Here is a 22,901-nt window from a genome sequence, read left to right as displayed (position 1 = left end):
TGCTTGATGACTGCTGACAACGTTTGCGGCCATGTTGTTGTCAGCCCGCCCTGCAGTGTCGGCGTTGACGTCCACATTTCCCTCCTCCCGTGTCCGTAGTCAAGCCGGCCCACTTCTTGAATATTCATTCTTTGAAATTGTGGGGGAATGACTATTTTCACTTTCTTTGACGCCACTTGTGTGAGCGTCCTAGCCTGGTCCAATCCTCCTTTGCGCCAGGCGCATGCGTCATGTATATTTTGAGAGTCGTCTTCGGCGCGTAGTGCGCATGTCTGGTCACTTTATGAATCGCGTTGTCAGCACTACGCTTACAGTGTAGTGCTAACGTCGGCTACGTCAGTAGCGTAGCCCTGTGCATGCGCAGTAGTCCTTACAGATAAGGGCTTACGTTAGTAGCGTAGCCCTGAGCTGTAACGACAACTGCGCAGGGCTACGCTAGGAACGCAAGCCCTGAACAGGAAGAAGAACTGTGCATGGCTACGCTACTAACTCATGCTACGTTAGCACTACGGTGGCAGCGTAGGGATGCGCAGGCGCACATTTCTCTACCGAACGAAGGAACATAATGGGCGTAGAAAGAAGAAACAAGGGGAGGAAGCTAGGACACCTATGGGCGAAAAAAAAAAAAAAAAAAAAAAGGCATGCACATAGGCGTGAACAAAAAAAGGATGGGCGGAAAAACAAGGAAAAATAGGTGGCACCTAAGCGCATAATCAGGCCGCAAAGTGTTAGGGGAATGGTAGTTTTCACAGACCGAACAACAGGAAATAAGCAACAACGTGAGCCAGACAGAACGCCAACTCGGAACGACAACGCTAATGGATAAGGCGCATACAGTACAGGGGTGTTATGTGAAGTCATCAAAGAAGAGGTAAAAAGTTGGTGAAATAAGCACTAGGCAGCGGAGTACCCCTTTAAGCATAAATAGAAGCAGTTATCTGTCAAATAATGAAGCAAAGATTTTATGAGAAGAGAAGGGGTATTAGTGGGTACTAGTAGTAATATCTCTAGACTTCCTCACAATCCGGATCTGTCACACCTCAGCTTATGCTGCAGATATTCTGTACTACTGTGAAGGGGATTCATTCTCAGCAACCTACTGATTTCTACACAATAATGCCAAAAATCTGTGAGGAAACTTTGTTTCATGTGACCGGGGTGATGTAAACACTCTTTTTAGGCATGGGACATCACCCCTACGCATGTACATTTAGCCAGCTAAGGACGTGCATGTTCTTAAGAGGTTTTGCCAACCTGTTTCTAAGAGGTGACAAGCAGAAGAAAAGCTTGCTTCCCCCTCCGCTTCTTCCTTGTTTAATGCCTCTGCAGACTAGGGCTGGGCGGTATGGCCAAATATGTGTATCGTGGTATTTTTGTAACTTATGGCGGTTCCACGGTATATAACGGTATTCCCCCCCCCCCCCCCCCCCCCAAAAAAAAAAATTTGTTAGCGCTGCGCTGTCCCCATCGGGATACTACTCATGTCACCCACAAGCGCTGCTCTTCTCGTCCTCCTGTTTTTCCTGGCGCTGACTTTATACTGTATCCCTATGCCCGGGCTGCAAAAGGTGAATAAAAATAAACTTTAACGCATGTTCCTACGTTGGCCTTACGCTCTTCCTGGGGACGTGAACATCGGAGAGCAGTCAGCCTATCACTGGCCGCAGCAATGTTCTGCCTCGGCCGGTGATAGGCTGAGCCCACTGTCATGTAAGGAGCCGGCTTCTTACATGACAGTGGGCTCAACCTATCACCGGCCGAGGCAGAACATCGCTGCGGCCGGTGATAGGCTGACGGCTTTCCGATGTTCCATTCCCTAGGAAGCTGGTCCAGACCGACGGGGAAGGTGAGTTAAAGTTTATTTTGTTTACCTTTTGCAGCCCAGGCATAGAGATACAATATAGAGCAGTGGTCTTCAACCTGCGGACCTCCAGATGTTGCCAAACTACAACTCCAAGCATGCTGTAGTTTTGCAACATCTGGAGGTTGAAGACCACTGGTATAGTGTCAGTGCCAGCGGCCGCAACAAACAGGAGGATGAGGAGGGCAGCCTTTGCGGGTGATATGTGAGTAATACCCCGATGGGGACAGCGCAGTGCTGGGCTAATAATTAATTGGGGGGGGGGGGGGGGGGGGATGCTGAACAGCGCTCGCCGGTCACATATTAGTTCCCCAATGGGGAAGCGCTGGGCTGATAATTCATTCCCGAGGGGGAGGGGCCAAACCGGTATTGTGGTATGGGTTAAAATTCATATCGTGCAGCACAACAATTTCGGTATTTGGTATGAAGCGGTATACCGCCCAGCCCTATTGCAGACTGTACAGGTGGGGTGCCTCTGTGACGTCACCGCTTACAGGACTAGTTATAGCTTATCTGCTGCCTGAGGCAAAACAATGAAATGGTGCTGTCTGCCTCGTTAAAGATCATAAGAAAAAAGGTTTGCGTGCAGATGAGTACCTTCGAAGTGTACTGTATACCTTTTTAGATCGGTTATACATTTACCAAATAATTACAGCATTCCAAGTCCTGACTGTTCTTACATTCTGCATCTGGTCAGTGCAGCCAACTGTAGAAAAAAAAATTGTAATGTAATGTTTGGCAGAAGAGGCTAGACAGTATGATTTAGGCTGCTTTCACACTATAAAAATACTTCCGTTATAAACGCCCGTCATAAAAATCTTGAAAATCGGCCGTTAAACATTAGTCTATGGGATTTTTCTAATAGCCGTTTTAACCAGTTATCTCCCGTTATAAATAACGGCCATTATTTTGTGACTGGTGAATGAACGGAAGAAATAGTGCATGCAATATTTCTTCCGCTACTATCGCCAGTCACAAAATAACGGCCGTTATAAACGGACAATAACGGATTAAAACGGCTATTAGAAAATCCCATTACAGTCTATGGGATTTTTCGAACGGCCAGTTTTCAAGATTTTTATGACGGGCGTTTATAACGGAAGTATTTTTATAGTGTGAAAGCAGCCTTAGTCTGTTCCTGAGGTGAGATACTCATCTTGTCTCATGGTAGATACATTCTTGCTAACAATCACTGGCACCTTAGTGTGCAATAGCAAGTGGTGGTACTGCTGCTGCACAGTAATATATATATATTTTTTTTTAGAAGGATCAGAAACTCTTTCAACTCCTAGACTATCAAGGACTTACATATTATTTTTTGTCCTGGCCGCAATAGGAGACTTTGAGACAACCTCAGCTCAGTGGACTCACTGCTAATTCTGTACTTTGCCAGTGTCGGCATTCTTTCACACTAAAGCTATTTTGTCCTGGGTTATAGTGTTTGTGAACAGGAGTCCATTGAGGGGTCACTTACAAACATATGTACCTTACTTCTGGAGTTATGCCCCACCTAAGATTCTCTTCTATCTTCACTGCATTGCGCAGGCCCAGTCTGCTGTATTTGCATATTCATCGGCGCTGGTCACGTGAGCGCTAAGTCGACGCATGTGCTCACATGACCAGCACTAGGACATGAGACCCAGCACCAATGAATATGCAAATACAGCCGACGGGGCCCGCCTCCATTGCGCAGTCAGTGAAGATAGAAGATCTTCTATGGGACATAACTTTGGACCTAAGGTACGTATGTTAGTGACTCCTGTTCACCCACACTATAACAAAGTGTATTGGGATTAGTGTGGGTGAACAGGAGGACCATTTTCCTTTTAAAGGCAGTGATCACAGTGGGTGGCTGATCGGGACCCCTGAAGGGTAATTGCGGTTTTCCAATCAGCTGACACGAGGGCCATAGGTCCGTTACCTGCTTCAGTGTCATCCAATCCTCACACTGCAAATCCAGTCTGTATCAGGAGGCTGGACAAGCAGAGCATCGGGAACTCTGATCACTGCTATGCTATGGCATAACATTGTACATACAGTGTTTGCAATCAAAAGATTGCATGTGTAAGTCCCTCGTGAGGACTAATAAATAGCTAAAAATAATAAAAATAAACTTTTTAATAAATGTGAGTGAGCTCCTCAATCTAATAAAAGTTTAAATCTATCTCCCCCCTCAAATGAAAAAATCTTAAAAAAAAAACAAACAAAAATGTTATAGCTGTGTGCAGTATTTAACTATTAAAATATATTAATCAATCTGACCGGTAAATGGCATAAACGCAAAAAAGTCCTGATTTTTTTTTTTTGGTGTCCTCTTGTATCAGAATATGTGATCAAAATGTCTCATGTAAACAACCTTATATAGCCCCTGTGGACAATTTTAACCATACTCATTTTCTTAAAATTTTGTAAGTAGGAAAATAAATCAAAACCTATATAAATTGGATGTTGTTTGTAATCGTATTGACCTATAGAAAAAGAGAGCATGGAATTTTAATGGCAGGCATCAGGATGATCTCTTATGTCTGCCATTAGCAGTGAGTCAGCAGACGTGGCCTATGAAGCGGGCACAGCTCCTGCGCTTCTTCTTTAGTCTGGACGTTCATGTATCTGGCAGCCAGGGCACACAGGTAAATCTTAAGACTTTTAGAGGTTAAAAAGAACCAAACAAGCTTAAAAAAAGTTAATAATTTTAATATAATTGTTACACTCTATTCCAATCCACACAATCCCAATACCAACCATGTCCCCACTGATCTCTACTTCCTGGTCCCTTCTCAACAAATTTTGGAAATAGCAGCAACCGCCTACTTCAGGAATGATCTGAGCAGTCATTCTTTCTGTGAATACAGGACCCAGAAGTGGAAATTTGTGAGGACAATTCCTTGAAGGGGTTTAAAGGGATACTCCGGTGCTTACACATCTTATCCCCCTTTCCAAAGGAACGGGGATAAGATGCCTGATTGCGGGAGTCCCGCAGCTGGGGACGCCTGTGATCATGCACGCGGCACCCCGTTTGTAATCAGTCCCCTGTTCGCTCCGGGTCTGATTATGGTCGACCGCAGGGCCGGCGGCGTGTGACGTCACGCCTCCGCCCCCGTGTGATGTCACGCTCCGCCCCTCAATGCAAGCCTACGGGAGGGGGCGTGATGGCTATCACGCCCCCTCCCGTAGGCTTGCATTGAGGGGCGGAGATTGACATCACACAGGGGCCGAGGCGTGACGTCACACGCTGCCGGCCCTGTGGTCGAGCGTAATCAGACCCGGAGCGACCACGCTCCGGGGACTGATTACAAACGGGGTGCCTCGTGCATGATCACAGGCGTCCCCAGCTGCGGGACTCCCGCGATCAGGCATCTTATCCCCTATCCTTTGGATAGGGGATAAGATGTGTAAGCACCGGAGTACCCCTTTAAGCCGTTCTCTGAAAAGTGGTGGCAGAAGATTATAGAACCTTCACCTAAAAGAAGGTAATCTAGAATCACAAGGCTAATTTACAGACTGTGATATTGCATTGACAAATATGTAGGTAAATATTTCTGGTCATACATAGCACAATTTCTTCTTAGTTTCCCACACAAATTGAATTCACATGATATATCTGGGAACGTCTGTGTTTATTTCAATATTTCTTGGTTTCCTCTTGAGTCATGTTACCTAGAGATTATCCCTCATCTTTTGGCAGTGGTTATTTCCAGGCTCAGAAAATCCCTGTAGGATCTTGTTACAGTCAATGCGCATGGAATACCTTGGTATTCCACGTGTCGTCCTATCCTAAATGTCTATACTATATTCTATTAAAAAAAATATTGGTTGTATTTAAATGAATACAAGAGAAAGCGTAAGAGGGGACATGAATAATTCCGTGTAATAATAATGATCTACTCTGCCCATTTTTATCCCATTGCGCATCAAAATTACAACTTTTTTTTTAAATGCTCTACAGTCAGTTTAGTAAGCCAGGTCCGGACTGGTGTAGATTTGCGACAAATTGAGGGCTTTGACTTTTTAAAGAAAAGTTGCACTTCTTAAATCAACAACCAGTGAAAAACCGAAAGTGAGTACCAAAGAAATTTTAGTCAATCACTTGAGCCAAAAGTCACTTCTTTAAACTTCTGGCTAAAAATCTTGCTCTAAAACACTTAGAGAGCACAGAGGAGTAGTCGCCACAGCTCTGTACATAGTCGTGGCTGCTCTGTGCATGGGCAGAAGTTGCACCTCCTGTGATAAGACACTTGCCCTCTATCCTGTGTATAGGGCATACGTTGAGTACCAGAGTTCCTCTTTAATGTCATTCCTTAACCCCTTAAGGACCAGGGGTTTTTCCGTTTTGCACTTTCATTTTTTCCACCTCACCTTTAAAAAAATCATAACTCTTTCAATTTTGCACCTAAAAATCCATATGATGGCTTATTTTTTGTGCCGCCAATTCTACTTTGTAATGACAGTCATTTTACCCCAAAATCTACAACAAAACGGGGGTGGGGGGGGAAAAAATTTTGCCACAAAATTGAAGAAAAAACACCATTTTGTAACTTTTGGGGGCTTCCGTTTCTACCGTTTCTAAATGACACCATATCTTTATTCTATAGGTCCATAAGATTAAAAGGATACCCTACATATACCGTATAAGCCGAGTTTTTCAGCACGATTTTTCGTGCTGAAAACACCCCCCTCGGCTTATACTCGAGTGAACTCTCCACCCGCAGTGGTCTTCAACCTGCGGACCTCCAGAGGTTTCAAAACTACAACTCCCAGCAAGCCCGGGCAGCCATCGGCTGTCCGGGCTTGCTGGGAGTTGTAGTTTTGAAACCTCCGGAGGTCCGCAGGTTGAAGACCACTGCGGCCTTCGACATCATCCAGCCCCCTCTCACCCCCCTTTAGTTCTGTACAGTACTCGCCTCCGCTCGGCGCTGGTCCGTTGCTGCAGGACTGTCTGGAGAGGAGGTCGTCCGGTGGGATAGTGGTTCCGGGCTGCTATCTTCACCGGGGAGGCCTCTTCTAAGCGCTTCGGGCCCGGCCCCAGAATAGTTGCGTTGCCTTGACAACGACGCAGAGGTACGTTCATTGCCAACAAACTTCTGCGTCATTGTCAAGGCAACGCCTCTATTCCGGGCCGGAAGCGCGGAGAAGAGGCACCCCCGGTGAAGATAGCAGCCCAGAACCACTATCCCACCGGACCACCTCCTCTCCGGACAGCCCTGCAGGACCGGACCAGCGCCGAGCGGAGGTGAGTACTGTACAGAACTAAAGGGGGGTGAGAGGGGGCTGGATGATGTCGAAGGCCGCAGTGGTCTTCAACCTGCGGACCTCCGGAGGTTTCAAAACTACAACTCCCAGCAAGCCCGGACAGCCGATGGCTGCCCGGGCTTGCTGGGAGTTGTAGTTTTGAAACCTCTGGAGGTCCGCAAGTTGAAGACCACTGAGGGCGGATGATGAGAAGAGGATGATGAAGGGGGGGGGTGTGGGATAAGAGGATGATGAAGGGGGGGTGGGGGGATGATGAAGGGGGGTGGGGATGATGATGGGGGGTGGGGATGATGAAGGGGGGTGTGTGGGATGATGACAAGGGGATGATGAAGGGGGGATGTTTGGGATGATGACAAGGGGATGATGACAGGTGATGATGAGGGTCTGGATGATGACAGGCGGTTATGATGATGAGGATGTTAATGACTGGTCTGGATGATGACAGGGGGGGATGATGTATTTCCCACCCCAGGCTTATACTCGAGTCAATAACTTTTCCTGGGATTTTGGGTTGAAATTAGGGGTCTCGGCTTATACTCGAGTATATACGGTAGGTTTGATTTTTGTCGTACTTCTGTAAAAAATCATAACTACATGCAGGAAAATGTATACGTTTGTAATCTTCTGACCCCTATAACTTTTTTATTTTTTCACATACACGGTGGTATGAGGGGTCATTTTTTTGTGCCTTGTTCTGAAGTTTTTAGCGGTACCATTTTTGTATTGATCAGACTTTTTGATAGATTTTTTTATTCATTTTTTCCATGATATAAAAAGTGACCAAAAAGACACTATTTTGGACTTTGGAATTTTTTTGCGCATATGCCATTGACCATGCGGTTTAACTATATATTTTTATAATTCGGACATTTCCACACGCGGCAACACATGTTCATTTTTATTTACACTTTTTTTTTTTTAAATGGGATAAGGGGGTGATTCAAACTTTTCTTAGGGAAGGGGTTAAATTTATCTTTACATTTTTTTTAATATTGTATAGCTCCCACAGGGAGCACTGCACACACTGATCTTTTACATTGATCAATGGTTTCTCATAGGAAACCATTGATCAATGATTCTGCCACTTGACTGCTCATGCCTGGATCTCAGGCAGTGAGCAGTCATTTGGCGATCGGGTAGCGAGGTGGAAGGTAGGGGACTCTTTTGCTGCTAGGGATGCCGCAGTGATCCCGAACAGCTCCCTGAGCTAACCAGCATTGGTTTACTTTCACTTAAGACGCGGCACTCAACTTTTTGAACGCTGCATCTAAAGGGTTAATAATGCGTGGCACTGCGATCAGTGCCGCACACTATTAGCCATGGGTCCCGGACCCGCTATGACGCGGGGCCACGCTGTGGCCCCTGCGTTATAGTAAGGGGGAGGACTCAGGACGTAATGGTATGTCTTTAAGGGGTTAAAGACAGGGGTGTGAAAATCTAATATAGAACTACTTGTCCACGGAACTAAAACGGAGCAAAATCTACTTGTCCCTCATGACTATTCACTTGTCCGGGCCAATTTTCGCTTTTACACTCTTTTTTTCCTCCTCTCCCTATAATTGCCATAGCTAACTACTATAATGATACCTTTTAATCTTTCCAGATGTTTTACGAAACAAAAAAAATTTAATATCGGTGAAGTGAAGTAGAAATAGTAAAAGATTATTTAGCAAATTTGTTGGTTTTCTTTTCTACACCATTTACCTTGTGGTTGAGCTAACATGTTATTTTGATACTTTAGGCCGGCCTGATTACAGCAATACCAGATTTGTATAGTTTCCGTCATATTTTGCTAATTTAAAAAACAATCAGAACTTTTAAAACTGTACCTTTTTTTTTTTTTTTTTTTTTTTTCCCCCATCTGTAGCATTTTGGCATTGATCTGACTTATTAATCGCTTTTAAAGCACAACTGTCATGAAATCTGGGTGCAATAACCTGCACTAAGCCACTGATGGTTGGATAGGCGTGGCACGAGGTAAGCGATGCCCCGCCGCCGCCACTCCCCCCCCCCCCCCTTATGTCAGCGTTGGGATCGCTGTGTGATTGACACACAGATCCCAGGGCTTGCGCCCTTCAGCTCATCTAAAGTGTGCGCCACCTTCCTCCTCAGTGCGCCTGCGCAGTGCTAAGTGCAGAGATCGCCCTTCCTCAATCACACAGCGGTCCCAGTGCTGACATAGGGTGGGCGTGGCGGCGGCAGGGCATCGCGTACCTCACGCTACACCTATCCGACCGTCAGTGGCTTTGATCAAAAGCATTTTTTGGGGTCATGGAATGCCTTCAAATATCAGGTAAAAACATTGCTATACCCACCACCTGCACACACTACAAAAGCTGCGTGCAGGTTATTGCACCCAGATTTCATGACAGTTGTGCTGAAATTTTTTTTCTGGGATATAATAAAAAAAAAATTAGCAATTCTGTGGTCTGTTTTTTTTCTTTTACTTTTACGTCATTTATCGCACGGAATACATAATGTTATATTTTAATAGTTTTGTACAATTACGCACGCAGCGATACCAAATATGTTAATTTTTATTGCATGTTTTTTTGGATATGGAAGGGGTTAATGTGTGTCTTTAGATTCCTCATACAGATCAATAGAGTTCTATTGAACTAAATTGATCTGTGTGCTCTGCGCTCCATTGATAGAGCCTAGTCCAGCCAGGCTCTATTAACAGAGCCACAGACATCAGGGAAACAGAGGTAAGCCCTCCGGCTACCTTGATTGCACTCTAGTCCACCAGGGAGCATTCACATGTCCCTTTAGACGCCGCTGTCCGCTTTCACAGCGGCAATCTAAAGGGTTAATTAATAGCCAGCTGAATGCTGGCTTTTAGCAGCGGCCCCAGCTACTGAAAACAGCTGAGGCTGCAGAGTCAGGAGACCGCTCCATACACCCTCTGAGCGCTGCCGTGCTTGTCGGGGGTTTTCAGGTGCGGCCCTGCTTGCTTGAAGCAGGGCTAAGGGCCTGAAAAATTCACCTGCCTGGTGCGATAGGAATTTCACATCCCTGAAAGAGTACCAAGTAAACTTTTCTAACCTTACTAAGGCTATGTTCCCTGACTACTCGTAACACCCATCCCACCCTTAAAAAAAATTTCAGAGCTTAAAAAAAGCTGTGTATCCTACCTTTTTTATTCATGCTTACATAGTGCAATCTTCCAGCAGGAGAAAGTGGGCGTTTCCCAGCAGGCATGACGTCACTGAAGCCTGCTGAGTGACCACTTCCTCCCTCACATGGTTGCAGTGCTGTGATGAATAGAAGACCTCAGGCTCTGTGCAGCAGCTTTCAGTCTGTGGATCTTTCATTGAGGCTCTTTGCAGCTTTCAGTGCAGCTGTCAGTGAGGTTCTGTGCGGCTGTCAATCAAGCTCAATGCAGAGAAACACTTCCTGAGTTTGGTCTCCTGTCATTACAAGCAGGAGACCAGAATCTGAGATTTTGTCCAGACTGAATGCGTTCCGGACAAGAGGGGAGACCCCTGATGGGCATAAGTATAAAGCATAAAAACTAACAAAACGTATTTTTAATTTTAATTTTTTTTATTGGGCGAGGGCAAGTAATTTTCAGTATTTCCAAAATTTTCGGTTTCGCCCAAAATTTTAATTTTGATGCACCAATGGTAGATTTTATTAAATTAACCATACTTGTATTTCCTTTTAGATTCAAAGAATGTTGCCATGTAGTTTCCATCAAGGCGCTGTACCGCGGTGCTTTCTAAAGGAGCTTTTCTAAAACCAGCACTGGATTTTTCACCTAGGTTTTAAAAAAAAAAGAAAAGTAAAAAAATCTTACAACCGACCATGAAGTCTGAAATCTTTTGGATTATTATTTTAAGCTGTGTTGTACATCGCACTGCTCTGTCAAGCTGCTAGGAACAATTATTTTTTTTTTTTTTTTCATTTTCAACATCTCTAAAGTATTGATCTTTTTCTTTTTTGTATTTTTGACTACATACAGTCATCATTTTGATTTTGTTATTTGTAACTATTAATGGAACGCAGTCATGTCCACCCAGGACGAAAGGCAGATCAATACTGAATATGCAGTCTCCTTACTGGAACAGCTGAAATTGTTCTATGAACAGCAGCTACTAACGGACATAGTGTTAATAGTGGAGGGCACTGAATTTCCATGTCACAAAATGGTTCTTGCTACGTGCAGCTCTTATTTCAGGTACGTAAAGCTTTTCATCTGTTGTGTAAATTACAAAAATAGGAAAATTAATGGATGTTATTTTTGATATTCTTTGAATTTTGTCCTGTTTCAAATCATAGTACAAAGCCTAAAAAGTAATATGTTTTGCTAGATGTTTTGTCTTCCCTATTGCTACAGTCTGCTCTGATCTCTCTCTTCTGTTACACGGGCAGAGAGGAGGGGAATGAAAGGTGCCATAATTGGGCAGCCTCTTCGATGCTACACTCTCGAGTGTGAGTGCCGCATAGAAGAGTGCAGAAGTTCTCTCTGGCAGGGCTTTGGATGACGTTGTTTCTGCAGGGGAATGCCACTCCAGAACACCTGGGCTTGCAGTGAGTGAGCTAAGAAACAACATGCTAACATAAAGTTGAAACAATAAAAAAAATATAATAAAAAATAGGCTGGGGGTAGTAAGGACAAAGGAATTATTTATGTAAACATATATGTAGACCCTTCTCCAACTCCCGCTTTTTAACCCCTTAAGGACCCAGTCAATTTTCAGTGTAGGACCCGGTTATTTTTTTTACCTGCTTTTACCTTTCATTCTGATTCCGATACTTTTTCGGGACATATCCTACTTTATGTTAGTGGCAAAATATTGTCGATACTTGCATAATTTCTTGGGGACAAATTCCAAAATTTTATGAAAATTTTTTAAATTTAGCATTTTTTTTTTTTTACTTTGAAGCTCTCTGCTTATAAAGTGAATAAATATTCCACATTATTATGAGGGCTTCAAAGTATAGCAGCAAATTTCAAATTTTTCACAACATTTTCAAAATCGAAAGTTTTGAGGGACCAGTCGTCGCATGTTCTTGTAGACCCAGTTTTTGAATTTTTACAAGAGGTAAAAGGAGAGAAATCTTCCTAAAATGTGTAACCCTATTTCTCTCGAGTAAGGCAATACCTCATATGTGTATGTCAAGTGCTCTGTGGGTGCACTAGAGGGCTCAGAAGGGAAGGATCGACAGTGGGATTTTGGAGAGTGAGTTTTTCTGAAATGGTTTTTGGGGGGGCATGTCGCATTTAGGAAGCCCCTATGGTGCCAGGACAGCAAAAAAAAAAAACACCACATGGCATACTATTTTGGAAACTACACCCCTCAAGGAACGTAACAAGTGGTCCAGTGAGCCTTAACACCCCACAGGTGTTTGACGACTTTTCGTGAAAGTTGGATGTGTAAATGATCTTTTTTTTGTATTTTTTTAATAAAATGCTAGTTTTCCCAATTTTTTTATTTTTACAAGGAGTAATAGGAGGAAATACACCCCTCAAGGAACGTAACAAGGGGTACAGTGAGTCTTTACACCTCACAGGTGTTTAATGACTTTTTGTAAGTCTGATGTGTAAATGAAGAAGAAAAAAAATGTTTTCACTAAAATGCAGGTTTTTCCCCAAATTTTACATTTTTAGGAGTGGTAATAGGAGAAAATTACCCCCAAAATTTGTAACCCCATTTCTTCTGAGTATGGAAATGCCCCATGTGTGGACATAAAGTGCTCTGCTGGCGAACTACAATGCTCATAAGAGGACCAGCGCCATTGAGCTTTTGGAAAGAGAATTTGTTTGGAATGGAAGTCAGGGGCCATGTGCGTTTACAAAGCCCCCCCCCCCCCCCCCCCCACACACACACACACGTGACCCCATTTTGGAAACTACACCCCTCACAGAATTTAATAAGGGGTGCAGTGAGTATTTACACCCCACTGGCGTTTGACAGATCTTTAAAACAGTCGGCTGTGCAAATGAAAAATTAAGTTTTTCATTTTCACGGACCACTGTTCCAAAAATCTGTCAGACACCTGTGGGGTGTAAATGCTCGCTGTACCCTTTATAACATTCCATGAGGGGTGTAGTTTCCAAGATGGGGTCACGTGTGGGGGAGGGTCCATTGTTCTGGCACTATGGGGGCTTTGTAAACACACGTGGCCTTCAATTTTGGACAAATTTTCTCTTCAAAAGCCCAATGGCACTCCTTCTCTTCGAAGCATTGTAGTTTGCCTGCAGAGAACTTTACATCCACTAAGGCTATGTTATTACTCAGAAAAAATTGAGTTACAAATTTTGGGGGACTTTTTTCCTATTTTACCTTGTGAAAATGAAAAATTTAGGGTAACACCCGAATTTTTTATTTTTATTTTATTTTTTTTTCATTTTCCCATTCAATTTTAATGAAAATTGTTCAAACACCTGTGGGGTGTTAAGGCTCACTATACCCCTTGTAACATTCCATGAGGGGTGTAGTTTCCAAAATGCGGTCACATGTGGGTATTTTTTTGCGTTTATGTCAAAATCGCTGTAACTATCAGCCACCCCTGTGCAAATAACCAATTTTAGGCCTCAACTGTACATAGTGCGCTCTCACTCCTGAGCCTTGTTGTGCGTCCGCAGAGCATTTTACGCCCACATATGGGGTATTTCCTTACTCAGGAGAAATTGCGTTACAAATTTTGGGGGTCTTTTTTTTTTTTTTTCTCCTTTTACAGCTTGTGAATATAAATTATGGGGCAACACCAGCATGTTAGTGTAAAAATTATTTTTTCACACTAATAGGCTGGTTAAACACCCAAATACAATACTCAGCAACACAAAAAGTATGCAAAAGTATATAAAGCTTTATTGAAAATACAAAATTACATATATTAAAAACAGTAAATGGACACAGTGCACAGAACTGAATGGAGGGCAGGAGATATAGCTAATACATTGGAGAACTGAGTGAGGACAGATACATATGTATGCAAAAAAAGCTCTAACATGAAACATATTGAAAAAGGATAAACAAAGATCCTAACAACAATGATTTGAAGAGTAAAAGCATACAAAATACCATAAAGAGGATAGTCACCAATGAGGAGCCATATGCCTCCTGCACTTACCCCAGCGTACCTTTCGCGCTAGTGCGCTTCGTAAGGGGGCGAAGCGCACTAGCGTGAAACGTACGTTGGGGTAAGTGTAATCGTATGGACCTACAGAATAAAGATGATGATTTTTTTAATTTTATTTATTTTTTATTTTTTTTTGCCTCATGTCATTACAAAGTGCAATTGGTGGTGCAAAAAACGAGCCCTCATTTGGGTCTGTAGGTGGAACATTTTAAGAGTTATGATTTTTTTGAAGGTGAGGAGGAAAAAAATATCAAAAATGTAAAATTCTTCATCCTCGTCATGTACCAAACTCGGGGGTGGACTGACAACACTCAGGGCCCTGGATCAAATAAAGCAAGTGGCCCTGTGAGACTCCACCCCTGGCCCCACCTCTGTCCTGCACCTATAACACCTAAACCCCTGCTCATGCCCCACTGCTATATTTCACAGTACAAATACCATCTTTTTAACACTTTTTAATAACAAAATCTTTACACACAAAAAAGGAACAAAAATATGTAAACAAATGCAATATAAATTATAGTATACAATTTAAGCTGGTAGGCTGCTCTGAAATACAGTATGTATATGAAAAGTTGCCATAGAAAGGGAGTGCAGTGGGTTTGGTGTCTTTGGTGGATTGTCATTGCCATCCCTTCAACTACACTATACCCTCAAAGACAATATACCCTCCTCCTTACCATGACATCTTGGTATCTCTGTCGTTGATACCCCAGCCCTAGTTGACTCTAGCCTTAGCGCACCTTAATTAATTTGGTTGACTGCTGTGTACGGCTGGCATGCCACTGTTGCTTGAAGGCAGGCAGACTAGTAGGTTGGTGTGGAAAAATTCAGTATGTATATAGAAAAAAAAGAGGGGTTCAGCTTATTTAAGAATATTGTGTACTTGGAGGTATGGCAATGCTAATCAAAATCCCCTAACTACACCAAACCCTCATAAATATGCTAATCCCCCTCCTAACTTTGTCATTATTCCAGCTCTTCTCCCTTTTATACCAACCTCTCATATTAATACACACTAAACCCCCTCATCTGCACTCTCCCTGTGTATATATGCAGACCCCAATTCTCCCCCAATGTATATAAGCAGACCCCAATCTCCCTCGGCCCCATGTTACATATGGCGGAGGGGGATTGGGGGCTGCCTATACACATGGGGGGGGGTGAACTGCTTATATCCTCTTAACGACACAGCCCATTTGCACCTTGTGGACAGTCAGGCTTCATTTTTGGGGCCGGAGTATCGTGATGTCACGTCTCTGCCCCCGTATGACATCACATCCTGCCCCCACAATGCAAGTCTATGGGAGGGGGTGTGACTACCATCACGCCCCCTCCCATAGACTTGCATTGTGGGGGCGGGGCATGATGTCACACAGGGACTGAGTCTTGACGTCACAAAACTCCGGCCCTGTAGTCGTGACCCGGCAGAGCTGCATGCAGCTCCCACAGTTGGGTGCTGCATGCGAGATTGCTGGGGTCCCTAAGATGTCTTAGGGCTGGAGTACCCCTTTAATTTCCCTGCCAACAATTTTGCTACTTTTGGGGTGTTGCATTTTTTACATAGTATGCTTTATGATAAAACTGATCTATATTCTCTGGGTCAACACTATTAAAATGATAGCCATCTTTGCTGTTTGTCCTTATTCTCCAACTTTTATGAACAGTCAAGCTTTTTTGACAAAATAAGTATGTTATTATTGATGGGGATGTATTTTTTGCTCCGTGAACTGTAGTTTTTATTGGTGCTGTTTTTAGTTTTGACTTTTTAATTGCTTTTAATTTTTTTTCCTGACCTGTGATGTAATTTAAAGTCAACAATTCGGGTGTTTGTTGTTTTTTTACATTTATGCCGTTCAACGTGCAGGCTGGGCGGTATGAGCAAAAACGTGTATCACGGTATTTTTTTTAAGTGATGGCGGTTTCACGGTATTTAACGGTATCCCCACCCCCCCATGTGACCTGGGCGCCGCTTCTCTCCCAGCTGCGCTGTCCCCACATCATGTCACCCGCGTGCGCTCCTCTGCTCATCCTCCTATGAGTTGCGGGCCGCAGCGTTAGAAATCTGTACTACAAATAACATTTCCCGGGCTGCAAAAATAAACAAAATAAACTTTAACTAAACTGCCTACGTTCCCCCATTGCTCTGCTACCGCTTCACTGTCCTGCACTGTGGTCCTCTTGCAGTTTCCTTGGGACGGGAAAGTCAGAGAGCTACCAGCCTATCATCGGCTGGGGCGGGACATTGCTGCAGCCGGTGATAGGCTGAGCGCGCTGTCATGTATGCTCAATACATGACAGTGGGCTCAGCCGATCAGCGGCCGAGGCGGGACATCGCTGCGGCCGGTGATAGGCTAACGGCTCTGTGACGTTCCCATCCCCAGGACCGCAGCGGAGGGACCACGTCGGAAGGTAAGTTAAAGTTTGTTTTGTTTATTTTTGCAGCGTTATTTATAGTACTGATTTCTAGCGCCAGCGGCCCGCAAATCGTATGAGGATGAGCAGAGGAGCGCACGCCGGTGACAGATTATGGGGACAGATTATCTGCGCTGATAATTCGGGGGGGGGTGGTAATCAGGACATCGCTCGCGGGTCAAATATGATTAGTTCCTTGATGTGGGGACAGAGTGCTGCGGCGGATAATTCACTCATTCGAGGGGGGGAGGGGCTCAACTGGTATTGCGGTATGGGCAAAATTCATATCGTGAGGGGGAAAAAAATCGGTATTCGGTATGAACCGGTATACCGCCCAACCCTACGTGCAGGATAAAAAAAAAACTCCAAAAGTTGCAAAACTGTTTCTTATCAATTTCCCACCATAAATAACTTCTGGTTGCACCTTACATTTTATGGTAAAATACCTCCTTAGCAACCATTCTGCTCTTATAATTCTGTCAGCATGATATAGTGGCTGCCTTGTCCTCAGTAACACTTTGGTGCTGGGCTGAAATTTTATGGAACTTGAGGGTTTTGTGATAAATTTAATTTTATGGCAAGGAATGACCTTACAAGTTGTTTCAGTTTATCTGATCCCTCTTCATAACAGTCAATGTAAATGGTCTCTATAAAAACTGAAGTAGATAACTTTGTGAAAAACATTTGTCAGTCTCAAAACCTTTAGCCATGACTGTATGGACTACTTCTCTGTTTTTCTGTTCACTTGCAATCTGCTTACTATTGTGTTTTAATATTTTTGCTTCCTTTTTCCTTTTGCAGGGCAATGTTTATGAGTGGACTGAGTGAGAGTAAGCAAACACATGTACATTTGAGAAATGTGGATGCGGCTTCTTTGCAGATTATTATAACATATGCATACACGGGTAATTTGGCAATAAATGAAAGCACTGTAGAGCAGCTATATGAGACTGCTTGCTTCTTACAGGTAAACCTTACTTTTGTCTATTATGATTTTAGGATAGTTTGGTAAATAAGTACAATGAAATTAGGCAAATGTCACTGTAACAGAAAAATATCCTTATTGAGTATTGTAACCGATCACAATGCAGCTTTCATTTTCCCAGATGAATTTTAAGGAAATGTCATCTATTTTTTCACTCGCACTCTCTCGGTGGGCCTCTGTCTCTCGGTGGGCCTCTGTCTCTCGGTGGGCCTCTGTCTCTCGGTGGGCCTCTGTCTCTCGGTGGGCCTCTGTCTCTCGGTGGGCCTCTGTCTCTCGGTGGGCCTCTGTCTCTCGGTGGGCCTCTGTCTCTCGGTGGGCCTCTGTCTCTCGGTGGGCCTCTGTCTCTCGGTGGGCCTCTGTCTCTCGGTGGGCCTCTGTCTCTCGGTGGGCCTCTGTCTCTCGGTGGGCCTCTCCTTTTTCTTAATAAATGGTGATACTGGGGGGCTGCCATGTTTTATAAGATCTTAAAGGGGAAGTGTGGGGGTTAAAGAGAGAGACAAGCGGTCGACCTATGCTTGTACATGTTTGCCAATAGCACAGCTCTGATTGGTGCTCCATCCACGAATCGAATAACTGTAAGTTCGCTCATCTCTAATCGCATGTAAGTGAATCAAGTCACTGACAGGTTGCAATCGTGGACACTTGTAGGTCACAACAGAATTCCATTCATTTAATTTGACCTAAATTTATTGCAGATTCTGACTTGTCATTGGAGACTGAAAGAAATCCACAATGTTTCCGCAGCCGCTGCAAGTTTTAAAGGGGTATTGCAGGAATAGAAAAAAAGAGCTAATTTCTTTGAAAAACCACTCCCAGGTTGGGTTTGTTTCTGAAGCTCAGTTTCATTGAAGTGAATGGAGCAAAGTTATACCACACACAACCTGGGAACAACCTGTTTTTCTATTCCTGGATAACACTTTTAAATCAGAACCACAGGTCAACTGGCATGTGGATTTTTCCACAGCATATGGATTTGTTAAAATGTTAGTACAGTACAGTAATATATACTGCAGAATAAAGATAGAAAAACTGCGGTGCATCTGCCCTGTACAGACAACAAAATAACAGTGCAAAATAACAGTGCACAATAGGGCTGCACGATATGGCTGCTTGATATGGGGAAAATGTGAGATTGCGATTTTGGGCCTAAATATTACGATTTCGATATGCAATGCGATATCATAATTAAATGGTGAAATCCCGCCATTTCATGTCCAATCTCCTCTGTTTTACAACTATCCACCCATTTTACGCCCACCGACCATTTCACATCTCCCCATTTAATTTCTATCTCCCCCTGTTACATTCTCCCCTCATGGTCACATCTTCTCCATTACATTCTCCCCTCCCCCTGCCACATTCTCCCACCGCCACGTTCTCCCCCCATGTCACAGTTCTCCACCCCCGACACATTTCTCCACCCCCGACACATTTCTCGCTCCCCCATCCCCCTGACACATTTCTCCCCCCATCCCCCCTGTCAAATTTGCAGCAGACAAGTTTTAGGTTGCTTGCCTTCTCTACATTCGTGTGTTGATTCTCTTGCTGGGCAAAAATGAGAAACATGACATTTTTTATATTTTTCAACAAGTCAAACTACAGGTATATGCATTCATTATTTTTAAATTCTAACATTATGCAACTTTGTCTTACAGGTGGATGATGTGTTGCAACTCTGTAGAGAATATTTAATTAAAAAAGTCAACGCCAAAAACTGTGTACGGCTGATGAGTTTTGCTGACCTGTTTAGTTGTGAAGAGCTGAAGCAGAGCGCCAAAAGAATGGTAGAACACAAGTTTACTAGTGTATACCGTCAGGAGGCGTTTATGCAGCTATCAAGTGAACTTTTGATCGATGTTGTAAGCAGTGACAATCTGAATGTGGAAAAGGAAGAGACTGTTAGAGAGGCTGCAATGTCGTGGCTAGATTACAACACAGTGTCACGTTCACAATACTTGTCCACCGTGCTTAGCCACCTACGTATTGATGCTCTGTCAGAAGTAATTCAGCGGGAGTGGTTCCAAGGTTTACCACCAAATGATAAGTCTGTAGTTGTTCAAGGACTTTACAAATCAATGCCCAGATTCTTTAAACCAAGGCTTGGCATGACAAAAGAAGAGATGATCATAATAATAGAAGCTGCTCTGGAAAACCCTGGTTCTTTCTCCACAATCTGTTACAGTCCTCAAGCAGAGAAGGTTTACAAGCTTTGCAACCCACCCTCTGAGCTTCTTAAAGTAGGGACTGTCGTGTCTCCTGATAATGATATTTACATTGCTGGAGGGCAAGTGCCCATAAAGAATGCCAAAAGCAATCACAATAAGCCAGGCAAATTACAGGCTATTTTCAGGACTGTGAATAGTTTTTACTGGTTTGATGCCCAGCAGAATTCTTGGATTCCAAAGACCCCCATGTTATGTGTTCGTGCAAAGCCTTCTTTGGTGTGGTGTGATGGATACATCTATGCAATAGGAGGTGATAGTGTTGGTGGAGAACTCAATCGAAGGACCGTGGAAAGATATGACTGTGAGAAGGATGAGTGGACATTGGTGAGCCCTCTTCCAAGTGCATTTCAATGGAGTGTTGCTGTTGTCGTGCACGATTGCATTTATGTCATGGCGTATAACTTGACCTATTGCTTCATTCCACGGTCTGGTATTTGGGTAGAAATGGCCAAGAGGCAAACTAGTAGATGTTTTGCATCTGCTGCTGCTTTTGACGGCAAAATCTTCTACCTCGGGGGTCTACAAACAGACAACAACTCCGGTGTAAGGCTGCCATCCAGTACTTTGGATGGCTCTTCTGTTGCAGTTGAAATGTTCGATGTGCATAAGAATGAGTGGTACATGGCAGCAAATATTCCTGCCAAGCGATATGCCGATCCCTGTGTTCGAGCAGTGGTCATCTCAAATTCCTTGTGTGTTTTTATCAGAGAGACACTCATGAATGAAAAAGCAAAATATGCCATTTATCAATATGACATGGACCTTGACCAGTGGTTTCTGCGTCAGCAGATATCAGAGCGTGTGCTTTGGGATTTGGGAAAAGAGTTTCGATGCACTGTAGGAAAACTCTACCCGTCATGTCTAGAAGTATCACCATGGAAACCTCTAACACATGTTTTTTCACAAGATGGTGCAGATGACTTTGAACTTGATGGAAACATGGTTACATTACCCCCAGTATAGCTATCTACAAGCAAGAGACTGCGCGTATGCATGGCTCTGTTTCCGCAATGAGAATTCCGTAGAACTACATAAAGTGGGCTTGGAGAAATAAGTTTGCATTGCTTACTATTCAAACCTTATTTTTATTCCCTACATAATGTTTGTAACCTTTTAATGCATTTATATAGGGAGATATGCTTCCATTATCAGAAATATTTGATCAGCTATTGGGAAAAGAAAACTTTATATATTCCAGCCTTAGCATTCAGTTTACGAAGAGCATTTACCTTGTATCCCTGTGATGTTTTCCTTCCTCTTCCCCTTCCTTTATTGCATAAAGTTGCAAGTTATTGAATCCCCAAACTATTAATGGGATTGTAAGTAGAAACGCTTTCTGAGAGAAAAAAATCTTCCATTATCCATATTCCTTTTTAGTTATCTATCCAGTTTGTGTGCTGGACTATACATACTTCTGTGCAGTGAGACCTGATCTACTTTATATCTAGCGCTCTCTCCAGGGATGAATGTGCTTACTTTCAATAAGGCCTCCTATGTTTTTGCAACCTCAAGATTGCCTCCTCAGTACACTGACTACTGTATAAATAGCTTTTCCTTTCCATAATATTTACTCCAAAAAGAGGCATAACTATTGGTGTGATTTCATCTCCAGAAAGAACATATCTCAAGCTTTGTTTTCTCTCAGTGCTATGTAACAAACTTAAAATGTGTGATGTAAACTTATGACCCAGAGCAAGCTTGACTTGGAAGTAGTCCATGAAATATGCAGATAACCTGCAAACTTTTTATTTTTTACAAAGTGATTTATCACCAAAGTCCCACTTTAACACGTAACCTATATTATATATATATATAAATATATTTTTTGCTAAATTCAAACATTCCTTCTGGGGAAATGTAGTGTTTCACTTGGTAACACAGGTCAATAAAATGACTGCAGGCTCAGTCAGGCTGTGCAAGGAGCATGTGTTTATGTTGTCAATAACCTGTACTTTTCTGTTGTAGAATACAGGTCTTCCAATATGGCCTTGTAACGTTCTTTCTGGCGTAACCAGGCATCCAATCTATTTGCCAGCCCCTCGTAGTACGGGTCCCTGTGGAACTTTTAACCCTTTTACGGCAACAATGCTGTAAAGGGATTAAACAAATGGAGCGCTCACCCTCTGTAATAGTGATGGGAGCTCATTCATTCAGAAAACTGCTGCTGTCTTTCTTTCCCTTCCCATATTTGTACATTTAGTGTTGAATTACCAGGTCTTATCATTTTTAACTTAACAAGCATTTACTGTAGTGTGATTGTGTATTGGTATACCCTAGGTTTTTTTTCTGGGGAAGGGAAACAAACTGTTCAGGAATAACTTACTTGGCAAGTGCACGAGAGAGCAGAAGCCCTTGTGCTGCTCTGGCATTACTATCAATCCCAGGAACCACTAGCAGTAGAGGGGCACCGCCGCCAACTCAACATGAGCAGAGGTGCTTCATGACAAACCCTACTAGCATGTTCAGCTGCATCATGTTCTGGCACTGTTTTTTGAATGACCTTAATTTATTAAAAAATATTAAAATTAAAGTTGTGTTGTGATTGTTTGAGCAACATTTTTTATACATTGTAACCTATGTTTCATTTTCATATACGACGGGTTTTCATGACTGCATCAGGAAACCAGTGATTTACAAATACGCTTTAATAGTTAGGTTATACTGTTTTAAACCTTTTTATGTTCTTGACTATACACTTGCTGAACAAGTGAGCCTTCTCATGTATTTATTTACATTATCATTGTCCATCTAGAAAAGTAGTTTTAGATAAGACTGCATTTTTTTCTTAATAAAAAGTATACATTTTGTTTGGGATACTGTTTTGATTTCTAATGCCGACTTTTTTGGGGCACAATTTCTAATTTTTGACAGTATCTGTCTGGAATTGATTGGATTTTAATGTTAATGTGTCGCCTAGATATTTACTTTTTTATTAGAGATATCCCTTACATCAAGCCCCTTGACATAGGCACAATGGACTGGAGCAGACCCTATTCTCCTGAATGGGAGAGGTTTGCAGGCATGTCCTGTGACTTGTGCAAAGTTCATTGTCTGGGGGAGGGGCATTCTAAACAGC

General features: G+C 43.1%; 1 protein-coding gene across 3 annotated transcripts in view; it reads left to right on the top strand.

Annotated features, from left to right (window-relative positions):
- Positions 1-22,612, top strand: part of KBTBD2 (kelch repeat and BTB domain containing 2) — a 45,437-nt gene extending 22,825 nt beyond the window's left edge. For all 3 annotated transcript variants that reach the window (XM_056520417.1, XM_056520418.1, XM_056520419.1), the window contains exons 2-4: positions 10,779-11,291; positions 17,417-17,582; positions 19,256-22,612. In XM_056520417.1, coding sequence (XP_056376392.1) covers positions 11,122-11,291; positions 17,417-17,582; positions 19,256-20,788 — 1,869 coding nt within the window. In that variant the 5' untranslated portion in view covers positions 10,779-11,121 and the 3' untranslated portion in view covers positions 20,789-22,612. The remainder of the gene's footprint in view (positions 1-10,778; positions 11,292-17,416; positions 17,583-19,255) is intronic.
- The last annotated feature ends 289 nt before the right edge of the window (positions 22,613-22,901 follow it).

This window comes from Hyla sarda, chromosome 5 (genome assembly GCF_029499605.1).
Source record: "Hyla sarda isolate aHylSar1 chromosome 5, aHylSar1.hap1, whole genome shotgun sequence".
NCBI classification, from domain to species: Eukaryota; Metazoa; Chordata; class Amphibia; order Anura; family Hylidae; genus Hyla; species Hyla sarda.
The sequence above is the reverse complement of the archived record's forward strand: the minus strand, read 5'-3'. Positions and strand labels throughout refer to the sequence as shown.